The 12,034-nt window shown below is 47.6% G+C and overlaps 1 protein-coding gene and 1 pseudogene across 1 annotated transcript; one reads left to right on the forward strand and one right to left on the reverse strand.

The window, feature by feature from the left end:
* Window positions 1-297: 297 nt before the first annotated feature.
* LOC123075373 (3-ketoacyl-CoA synthase 5-like) lies at window positions 298-1,896 on the reverse strand. Its single transcript, XM_044497997.1, has one exon. The coding sequence runs from the start codon at window positions 1,890-1,892 to the stop codon at window positions 423-425; it is 1,470 nt and encodes a 489-aa protein (XP_044353932.1). The 5' UTR covers window positions 1,893-1,896; the 3' UTR covers window positions 298-422.
* An 8,867-nt stretch (window positions 1,897-10,763) lies between these two features.
* On the forward strand, window positions 10,764-11,444 carry LOC123075374 (uncharacterized; annotated as a pseudogene).
* Window positions 11,445-12,034: the final 590 nt, after the last annotated feature.

Raw genomic sequence — 12,034 nt, forward strand, 5'->3', positions numbered from 1 at the left:
TGTGAGCATGTTAGAATGAACGTGTCTTACGTCCGCACGTGTGCCGGTTGGTGCATAAATATTCAAATACATGTATATACATGGAGTGCGAGTATTTGAAACTTGATTTGAAGACCACGATTTTATTATCCCATTGCAACGAACGGGCCCTTTTGCTAGTTATAAGCAAACGATGGCTTTACCTCTTGAGTGCCTGTTTCAAGTGTATCCACTATTTTTTGGAGAAAGACATTCATCCGGCTTTATATGTAAATCACCAAAATGAAGCAAAAATGACAACACCAGTGAGTCATTATCTTTTACAAAACACATGTTGAAATATATTGTCTGTCGAGTTTAAACTTTGTAAATATTGGTTGGAGCATGAATTCAATCACATGCACACACATTAAGAATATCCAATTTACCAGTGTCTCCACTACTTATTGCCGCGGCTTTGCTTTTGGAGACTTAATCAGCACTGGATAGCGGTGGATGCACCCAGCCCATGGTCCATTGCTGTTGGGGGCTGGGACGATGCACTCCCACACCGCACTGTTGCATTTGAAGCCAGAGCCAAACCCGATCATCCATACGCGATCACCGTCATGCATACGGCCCTTGGCCTCGATATATGCTAGCTCATACCAAACTGAGCTGCTGGATATGTTTCCGAAGCGGTGCAGCGTCATTCGTGATGGCTCGACGTGCTTGTCCGACAGGCCGAGGCTGCGTTGAACCTCGTCGATGACCGCTGACCCACCGGCGTGTATGCAAAAATGCTCAAACGCCGTGAGGAAGTTGGGGACGTACAACCTAACACGCCCGCTGGACAGTTTTTGTGCCACGAAAGACATCGCAAACAAAAGCTGCTCAGAGATCGGGAGGACGATGGGCGCAATGGCGGTGATGTTGGCTTTCAGAGTGCGACCGGCGACGGCGATAAGGTCCATGGAGAGACCGGCACCCTTGTTCCCCTTGCCATCCTCCTCCTGGTATATGGACCGGTAGGACTTATCATCCGCCGCGGTGGTCGTGCGCACGGTGGCCGTGAGCCGGAACCGGGCATTTGCGGCGGACGTGGACAGCAGCACGGCCGCCCCGCCCATGCGGAACAGGCAGTACGGCAGCAGCATGGGCCGCTCGTTCCCGACGTAGAGGTGGGGCGACAGGGTCTCCGTGGACACGACCAACGCCCGTGCGCCTCGGGGCGCCGCCCGCAGGAGGTTCCTCGCGAGCTCTACCGATATCAGCCCGGCGCTGCACCCCATCCCGGATAGGTGCACGCTGCGGATGTCGCCTCGCAGCTTGTACTTGTTTACGATCATGTCGGTGAAGGACGGCGTGGGGTTGAAGCAGCTGCAGTTGACGACGAGTATGTCGATGGCGTCAAGAGGGACGTTCGTCTTGGAGAACAGTTCATCCATGGCCGAGAAGACGACGAGCTCCGCCTCCTCGCGGGCGGCGTCCAGCGTGCAGTACTTGTGCGGGGGGATGTAAAGGGCCGGCGTGGGTCCGCATGTCTCCTCCCCGAGGCCCGAGCTCTGGAGAAGCCGTGACATGAAGCGGATGCTCCCCTCGTTGAAAGTGGGTACTTCGCGTGCGTGCTCCACGAATGACGCAAATGGGATGCGGTAGTGATGAGTGCCATGGAAGCAGGCGTAGTCGACGAGGTACACCTTCCGCGGCCGCGATATTAGATACATGGTGAGTGCGGAGACAAGGAGGAAGCCGAACAAGAAGAGGTGCGCCGGCGTAAGGGCTCGGAGCCGACCCACGACCTCGTCGGGCCCGAGCCTTCCCGCCACAACCACGGTGGATGCGGCCATTGGTATGGTCATGATGGCTAGGAAGTTGTCTACCACCAGCTTGTAGACATATTTGAGGTGCTTGCAAATTCCTGATGAACTCATGGTGTCGAATCTCAAACATGTGTTTCTATGCGTGTGAATGTGAGGAGAGACCGGTCTTAGATATAGCAACTGATTCTATTGCTACCAACTACCAACTACTAATTATAAAATGGAATATGGTACATGTTGTAGCATTATGCGATCACATGTTTTTTTTCTATATATACCACTCAACTAACCATATCGTGCCAGATAGCCCCAAAACCAATTAAGGCACCCAATCCCTTCCAAAAAAAATAAAAAATTAACGTGCACGCCATGCAAACTACAGTAGACATTCTGGCGCTGCTACTGTTTCTACACCAGGTGGTTCTTCTCCCCGGATGGAAGAGTCACAAGAGCATGAACTTGGGGTCCGGTTGGGAAAGTGCACAACTACTAGCTTTGTTTCTAAATATAAGATGTTTTGGCAGTTGAAAGAGTACATCATTGGACATGAGAACAACGATTAGTCATTTCCTCCTTTCCGCTTTGGGTAAGCTGTCCATTTAGTCCTTACTATTACAGCACACCACCTATTTGGACACCGGTCATCTCGCATCTTTTTGTACACGATCATGTCGTCCATGGATGGGTGACACGCGGCAATTGGTGACGCCCGGTAAGTCAACTATTCAAACTGTTATTCGCAAAAAAAAAAAATTCAAAATGTTGTCTGGCTGCGGTCTGGCCTGACTGGGCTGTAAAGCTTTGTGAACTGGATCATTCTTGTCCAGGTTAATTAATGTGCCCCTTCTCCCTCGTGGAAAAAGGTAAGACAATTGTTCCCTTTTCTGCGTATATTTATCTAGTTGGCCCTTAGGCAACTTCAATGCGGATCATCAAACCCTCTCAAAATATCAGTCCAAACTTTTTTTTTACCGTTCAACTGTGGTCATAAATTTGTTCGAATTCGTCTAGGTATCCAAAATCCCATAAACTGGAAATAAATATAGAGGAGGGTTATAAGTGTCCGGACATCCGCCATGTACGTCTCTGACAACATGGGCCCATGTTGAAAACCCTTGCTCTGCTCCGTCTAGAACCCTCCCTCTGCTCTTGCATTGGTGCTATTCATGCTGGTCAGAGTGGTCAAGATTGGATGCGACGACAAGACTTTTCCGTACACGCATTAATGCCTGCTGATAGGCTAGCCTCCTGCCTGACATTCACACCAGTGCGTTGACCAAGAAGCCTACTCCTGCCAGTGCTTGCACTGAGGCAGAGTCGATCCGCCTGCCCCAGCTATTTAAGCCCGCCGGCTGCGGATGTAAACCCTACACCGTCACCTCTCCTCTTCCCAAATCCGCTCCGATGGGAAGTCGAACAACTCGAAATGGATCTCCGCGACCCCCACCGGCTCCTGGTGCCGCTGAATCATAGAATAAATCCAAGGCACATAGTTGATCTACCGAGGACCAAGCAATCACACGAGCACGACAGCGAGATTTGTTAACGAGGTTCATCGATATGACACCATCACCAGACTCGAGCAAAATTACTCTAGTTTGCGCTCCCAACTTCCGAAGTATCGGTTCAATGTCATCACACACCGATCATTGTCTGTATGAAAATGAACAACTCAAATATTGAAGACGCCAAATATTAGAGTTACTCGAACTCAACATCCTAACTCTTTCTTGTCTGCCGTCTAAAACTTCAAGGAATTTCACCATCGCCCCATATCATCCGGAGTCAAATTCATAGTTGTTTCACCCCTTTTGGATAGTCTTTGACATGGCGCACCGTTATAGCACTCCACTTCCTTCTGTACTTTTCATCCACACTTTTCCATGTGCATCGAACAACATGGAATATATGGCTATGTACTCTTTCAGCTTTTGACAATTTCAGACTTTCTGCCACTTTCTCAGATTCTTCATGGTCAACTTTCGTCCATCAATGGGCACGGATAGACCAGTCACCAACTTAAACCTGGTACTTGTCAACACTGCTTCAGCACCCTCTTGCACACTTTGTCTGAGCATATGTCTGACCACTAGTGCCTTGGTCTATCGTTGTGTCCTGGGCTTACCGCATGCCTTGCCACTATCACTGCATTGAGCCTCTGTTGTCCTGGTCGAGTCTCCTGGGTAGCTTGCCCACACTGCCTCAACCCCCACTGCAGAGAACCATCGATAATGTATCGCGTCTCCATCAGACCACTGTTACCCAGTCCGATCCACGTGTCTCTCGCTTACCCGTCAAAATAGGCTTTGACTCTCCATCGACTTATGTCGTAGCCCCTCCATCAGCTCAGAGTGAAGTCTTCCGCTAGACTCCAGCTCCACCTTCAACATAACTCAATGGTGGTTGTACGTGCCACCTCGCGCACATCAACTCCAACATCTCATGCGTACTTCATCTTGAATCAATCTCGCGTCATAGTCTTGTCAAAGCCGCACAAGCCCTCAGGCATGCGCCATAGTCTTGTAGGGCAATCTTGGCCTTGCCGTTGTCAATGGTGTCAGAGAACTCCCCGTCACGAGTGATGGTTTTGTTAGTGAAGGTCTCCACAAAGATCTGCATCTTGAGGTCAAGTCTTGACGAATATCTGCATACCACCATGTTGATGAAATACGGAATGTGATAAACAACTTTTGAGTTTTGAATGCTGTAGTCAGCCAGAGTGCTGCCATCCTCAAGCTGCTTGCCAACAAAGAGGAAACAACCACTTCTCTTGAGGTAGATTTCTTCTGTTTTGGATCTTGACAAACATTTGTGTGCAGGGGCGAAGCTAGCAATATGGTGAGGTTTGGCCAACGCCATACCTAAGCTGCCTTACAAATACTAATATACTATGTATATATAATAGAGCCAAGCATATTTTTTATGTTTTGGGCTGAGGTGTGCCTCCTCCTGGATTAATTTGGTTGCTGCCGTTGGAGTGATGGGTCATGCCATGGGCTGTCCACATATCGTTAAGGACGTGTCTAGCCGGCGGCTGTTTGCCCATTAGCGCTTCCGGGCAGCCCACCTTTTTAGGAAATTTCCTGTCCCCTTCTTCCCGATTAGGAAATCCCATAGCGCGTTATTTCTTTGCAGTTTTTGTGGCCTTCCTTTTCACCTGACAGGCTACTCTGCTGGTCCCCACGTACATGCATGTGCATCTAGCACCATGTACTCATCACTAGTTGGCATTTACACTATCACGTGGTCTTCCTCATAGCTATCATTTATTTTTAAGTTCAACTTCTTTTAAAAAGATATAACTTTTGAACGGAACATCGAAAATAAGATCTGCTTTCACCGTTGGAACCCTCGCGTCGTGCTCTTCAAAACTAGATCCCACATAAGTATGTTTCAACGAATTTTTTTCGTGCAATTTCAACTGGCTAGCCGTCGATGTGCAACTACCTGACAGGGATGTTCAACTTTTCTCGTACACCATAAACATGCAATTTTCCTCTATGAGACCTCCACCCCAAAACTACCTCCTTGCCGTGCCAACTGAGCAGTGCAGAGAAGTGCACATTGTCGCGCCAACTGAGCATATGTGTGTGCCAATAGTCCTGCCAACTAAACATCAATGTGTGTGCAACTAGACTACATTGCCGCGCCAACTGAGCATATGTGTGTGCCAATAGCCCGGCCAACTAAATATTAATGTGTGTGCAACCAGACTACATTGCCGCGCCAACTGAGCATATATGTGTAACTAGTCCTGCCAACTAAATATCAATGTGTGTGCATCTAGATTACATTGTCGTGTCAACTGCGCATATGTGTGTGCAACTAGTGTTCTGCCAACTAAACATCAATGTATGTGCAACCAGACTAGATTACAAGCCAACTGAGCATATGTGTGTGCAACTAGTCTTCCTGCCAACTAAACATTAATGTGTGTGCAACTAGACTACATTACAAGCCAACTAAATATCAATGTATGTGCAACTAGATTACATTACAAGCCATGACAATTCACATGCAACTATGCGGACTAGATTGTGCAACTCTGTGGCCATGCATGTCTCAACTAGGACTACCATGTGTGCAACTACAACTACTGTGGATGCCAACAAAAATTATTCGCATTTCCCAACAGCTACACACCATGAACCCTGAAGGGAAGAGGAGAAGAAAGCTGAAACTTGTGCAATAATGCTGAAGTTTGGTCACTTGTGGATCCAAACAACAGAGGACGAAAATGCAAAAGGAACCAAAAGATAAGGTTCCTCATCGTTGTGTGGTTACGAATCAATCGATTCGTTTGCTGCTGGTTCTAAACGGAGAAAACAACCGCTCTGGGGATCAAGCGACACTCCTTTGCTCGCCCACTGCTGAGCCGGAGGGCATCCTCGTCGTTCATCGACCGTGGCCGTCGTTGCTGCACCTTTTGCCGTCACACTGTGGAGCACGGTAGTTGCGGTTGGTGCCGCACTTCCGCGAGGATGCAGACTGAGCGCCACTTCAGTTGCTGTCGGCGAGCACCTTCATCCCACTCGGCTAGCCCTTCTTCTTCTCCTGTGGCTGTTCTTCGTCACCGCAGCTCCTGTAGCCTGCATCGGCATGGCTCCGTTGAGCCAATCCCACAACGAAGCGGATCTCAGCTAGCAGGACCCGATCCCATCAAGGAGCACGGGGTCCAACAGGATGGATACGCCGCGGTGTCCACCGGCAGCGGTGCCGCCGCGCTCGAGAGGTGGGTTAACGGCGGGCGGCGCAAGTTGGAGCAGAGGCGGCCGGCGCGAGGTGTGGGTGACCGCGGCGGACGACGCGGGGGAATAGGGAAGAAGGGTGTGGATACGGGTGGATAACGACAAAACACCTGGACCGTTCGGGGCGGGATCGTGCGGTCACGAGCCGGCCGCTCGGGACGACGAAAAAGTGCGCGTGCACTAAGAAGAATTCAGGTATCGTTAAACTAGGGCACGGTCCATCACGATTCACGACTGCTCAGCTGTTCCGCTGACTACTCGTTCGCGAGATGGTGAGGCGGCAGGGGAAAGGGGTTTAGGGCACGGGCGCTCGACATGTTGGAGTAGCCACCGGGAGGCCATCGACGCACAACCAGTGACCGGCACAGCGCCAACTGGTGACATGGATTCCGCGAAGCCGTGATTGGTGAGGCGGTGACTCGGCGACTCCGCGAGGTTTTGCATATGGCTCCGAAGAAGAAGAGGTATGTAATTGTGCTTCTTCCCCCTTAAGCGCACCTGCTCAATTGTCATGTTATTTGCTCGAATCGTGTGAATGAAAAGTTATTCATTTTTTCTAGTGAAACTACTCTTTTTGTTGAATGACTAACCAATTAGTTTTTCTTGTTCTTTTTTTTCTATATAGACTTAAAGAGTATGTTTTGCTAAAGTCAGCCGCACTAGGAGCTCGAGTCTAACTCTACCTTTGGAAGTAGTCAACTAGATTGATATTGCTGAACTTAAGAAAGAATTTCAAAACAAATGTAGAAGAATGCCATTGCCAAGTTTTTTTGTGTGTGAGAAACTTTCAATCTATTTATCTTCAATCATAGCAGTATAAAGAACCACAGAGGTAATAAAAGTTCCTAAATACTTAAACACGCAGCTGCGCTATTTGGACAATGCGAGCGCACGCGCTAGATGACAAAAAAGTAGGTCGCTGTCCGGAACAAACGCATTATCCGGTGGGTAGTGTAAAGAATACCCATGCGCATGCATGTGCCGACGTCATCTATGTATTCTGTTTCATTTTTTTAAAAAGCTACAACTTTTGAACCGAGTGTCAGAACACAAAACCGTTTTCACCGCTGGGTTTCTCGTGACGAGCTCTTCAAAACTAGATCCCATATGAATATGTTTTGATGATTTTTTTTAAAAGCAACTTTGATGCTAGATGAAGCAATTTTAGTGTTAAACATGAGCAACTCTGATGCTAGATGAACAAAACAACTTAACTTGCTCATTTGTTTTTTCTGCGTAAAATAGACAATCTAAGCAGTAATGTTAGGGACATTTGCTTGTTTCTGCTAGAACAATTTCTTACTTTTTGCCTTTCTTTGTAATTGAGTTGCTTTGGTCTTCTGCTACAACATACGAGAAGGTGGGTGAGAGGGGGGGGGGGAGTAGATCGAACATTTGGCTATTCAAGTTGCTCATACATTTTTCATCTGCCTAAAGTAGATGCTAGGGGAGTTGCTTGGTTTTGCTAGGACAATTGCTTTTTTTTGCTAGGGAAGTTGCTTGTTTTTTTTTGCTAGAACAGTTTTGCATTTTGTGTCCTTGTATGTTGAGTTGTTTGGATTTTTGCTAGAACAGATAAGAAGTTACATGGGGGAGGGGGTAGGATAGTTGTCCACAAAGGTTATTCAACTTGCTCATATGTTTTTTCTGCGTAAAATAGACAATCTAAGTAGTAATGCTAGGAACCTCTGCTTGTTTCTGCTAGAACAATTTCTCACTTTTTGCGTTTCTTTGTAATTGAGTTGCTTTGGTCTTCTGCTACAACATACAAGAAGGTGGATGAGAGGGAAGAGTAGATCAAATATTTGTCCATAAAAGGCTATTCAAGTTGCTCATACATTTTTCCTCTGCCTAAAATAGATGCTAGGGGGAGTTGCTTGGTTTTGCTACCACAATTGCTTGGTTTTGCTAGGGTAGTTGCTTTTTTTTCCTCTGCCAAATCTTCCACCGACGATGCTCAGTTGCTTATATATGATGAAAAGTTGTCTACCAAAGTTTCTAAATTAGCTACGAAGTACTTGCTAGGTAAATTCACTAGTACACATTGTGCAAGACAACTTGCTTCTATTTAACACTCAAGTTGCCTCATCTAGTTTCAAAGTTGCTCTAAAAATATATTCATGGAAACATATCCATATGGGATCTAGTTTTGAAGATCTCGTCGTAAGAAACCTAACCGTGAAAACAGATTGCAATTCCGAGGATCCATTCAAAAGTTTTAACTTTTTCAATTTTGTGAAACGACATTTAATGCAAAAATGGATTAGCATGTACCTACGGCCGTTGCCTAGTGTGAACGCATTAATTATTGATTTCCATGTCGTGTGTCAGACGCATGTCTCTGCATGTGAATACTAATAATTTCCTTTTCCAGTGGCACGTATAAGTACATGCCATATACGGCGATGCGCTGGAGGGCGTCAACGAGCGCCCGTGCGCCCACTAGCCATGTCCATATAAGTTACAACCATGTCCGTGGATCACCTAGCGGCGACTGCAAGCACTGGAGTGAGCCGAAGGTGCCGCCGTCATCGCCCCTCCCTCACTGGAGCCGAACAAACCTTGTTGTAGTAGACAGTCGGGAAGTCATCGTGCTAAGGCCCCATAAGACCAGCACACCAGAGAAGCAACCATCGCCGATGAAGAAAGTCAGAAATCATAAGGGTCAACTTGTAAACACCCAAACGAAGACGAACAAATGCCGGATCCAACAGATCCATCAAAGACCAACACCGACCGAATCCTGTGAGATACGACGGAGACAAACCCCCAAACGCCCTCCGACGATGCTAGACGCACCATCGGGACGGGGATAGAACGTGGGAGACATTGTTCCTACTAAGGGACATCGTCGCAGCCACACAGCCCCAACCTAGACGATGAATCTAACAAGAACGGGAACGGGGTCCCTCCCACCGGCGAGAGGCCGAGATCCTCGGCACCTCCATGGCCTAGAGGCCATCGAAGATGGGGCGGACCGCCGGCGAGCTTTTCTTGTGAAGGAGGAAAGAAAAATTGATTTTCATCATGTGTATGGATTCTTCCTAACCATGTCACTTGCATAATGTGCTTCCTACCATATCCTACTAGTTACTAATTCATGATTTATCTATAGTTCTTACGTTTTATAGGTCACCTTTATGCACGTCTAGTTAATATAGATCACACATCGGCAATCCATCATCCATGTAATTTTCAACAAGTGAGGTATTTAGAGTGCCCATACTTACGTTTTGGATTTTGGTTTTATTTGTTGACACCAAGTAATATATACTACTCCCTCCATTCCACAATGTAGTGCTTCCTCTATCTCCGTGCTTCAACTTTGACCGTAAATTTAACTACCAAGACTGATTGCGGCGGGAGAAAAAATTATATTAGTGAATTCGTATTCGAAAGAAGTTTTTAATTATGTAATTTTTTCACCCGCCGCAGTCGGTCTCGTTCGTTAAATTTATGGTCAAAGTTCGACCTCGAGAAGCGCGGGCGCACTATATTTTGGAATGGAGGGTGTAGTATTCTATTAGTAAGCTCTTACACAGTTGAGTTAAACATAGATATTTTTCTTTTAATAAACTCCGTCACACTTAAAAATTATTCCTACCTCCGCCACTGTTCGCGTGCCATCTTAGAGTAGAAGATACAGATCACTAAGAGGGTGCTTGGATCCAAGGGACTTATTTTAGTCTGACTAAAAATAGTCTCTTTAAGAGGCTAAAGTTCCAAGCGCCCCTGACTAAAGAGGGGCTAAAACTAGTCTTGAGACTAAATTTTTTTAGTCAGGGGTACCCCTACTAAAATGTGGATTAGTCCTCTCTCCTCATTTAACTTCTCTCCTTTAACACAGGCGAGTTCTGAATTGGAGGGTTTAGAGGATAATAAATGCTCATTAACTTGATTTTAGTCTCTTTAGTATTTGGATCCAAGCATGGGTGAGGCTAGAAAGTTTTAGTCCCACTACTTTCAGTCATGAGACTAAAACGTATCAAACACCCTCTAACTACCATGCCTACAATTAAATTAGGAGAGAGAAAGTGGTTCTCAAGATTAATTACCATGTCTCACAACTAAACCAGGGGAGAGACATCAATTATCAGACCGGACAGTTAAAATCAAGGGATTAAATTTTGGTGCGTACCGAGCGCGCTGGCCAAAAGAGTCCTTTGGCCTCGGCGCCCCAGCAGCCAAAAGATCAGCCCCACAGCGGTTGCAATGGATAAGACCGACACTAAACCTCTATCCGAAACGAAAAGGTCGAGCAAAACTATCCGCGGCGAAGCCACCCGCTTCCGGAAACTCCGACCCAACAACCAGCCTCTCCCTTCCTCCAAGCAGCCGCAACGCTCAGCAGAACCCAAACAAACCATCACCGCTGTCACACCAAACAAAGCAGAGCAGAGGGCGAAGGGTCGACATCGGATCGGCATGATCCTCGTGGCGGTCATGGCGGAGCTGCTGGAGGAGTACACGGCGGCGGTGGCGCGCGCCCTGGAGCGGCTGCTGTCCGCGGCGCCGCTGCGCATCCTGCCGCGCCGCGTGCGGTTCGTCGTCCTCCGCACCCTCCCCTTCGCCTCCCCCTCGCCGCCCGTGCCGCCGCCGCCGCCGCCCGCGCACGCCGTCCCCGTTCTGCTCGCGCGCTGATCATGGGCGGATCGAGCTTAGCTCATGCTTTGAGCTCTGAACTCAAGTGAGGCTGCTTCTTGTACATACTCCGGTCCGGTTACTGGCCCAATAACTTGGTTAGCTAAAAGCAAGTACTCTGCTTCTGATGTTTGGCTGTCCTAGAGATGTTGGTGTACCTTGTAATTTCTTGCCTGTTCTTTGACCTTGCGGAGTAGTAGTCGGTCATGGCTCAACTGGTGATGAGATATGTAAATTTCTGTATATATATGCCAGCATGTCGCTTTCGGATGCATTTCGATCCGCAGATTGTTGATTTGGAACAAAAATTCCGAAAGAGTCGATCAACTGCTAGTCTGCGTACAGGCAACCCGCAAACCCGGTTGGTAAAAACCGTATTATGCCTTTGTACGATTGCATTGGGTTTGAGGGGGATTAAAGGGGATTGTGAGGATTAAATCCCCTGCAAGTTAAATTCCTTCCCAATTCTTTTCAAGCCTCTCCAATCCTCTTGGGAAGAGATTAAATTAGGGCAAGCGTTTGGGAAAAATAAAGGACGATGATAACTGCCACACGTGTGGGCGTTAAGGGGTCTGCCCACACGTTTTGTGTGGTGCTTAACAGTATCAGTCCACACGCCTACGTGTGGGCAAAACAAGTAATGCACACACGTCTTTTTTTCTCGCGGTCCCTCTCATGCCTACGTGTGGGCGAAATAGATAATGCCCACACGCTCGTACGTCAGGCCTCCTACCTCATGGTCCCGCACGCCTCGCGTGACAGTCACCACGTGCCCCGCAGTTGCCATGGTCCGGACCCTCTTCCATGTTCGTTTAACTGTAGTTGCCATGTCGCTGAACCATAGTTGCCATGTCGGACAACTAC

Source organism: Triticum aestivum, chromosome 3D, assembly GCF_018294505.1.
Source record: "Triticum aestivum cultivar Chinese Spring chromosome 3D, IWGSC CS RefSeq v2.1, whole genome shotgun sequence".
In the NCBI taxonomy this organism is placed as follows: Eukaryota; Viridiplantae; Streptophyta; class Magnoliopsida; order Poales; family Poaceae; genus Triticum; species Triticum aestivum.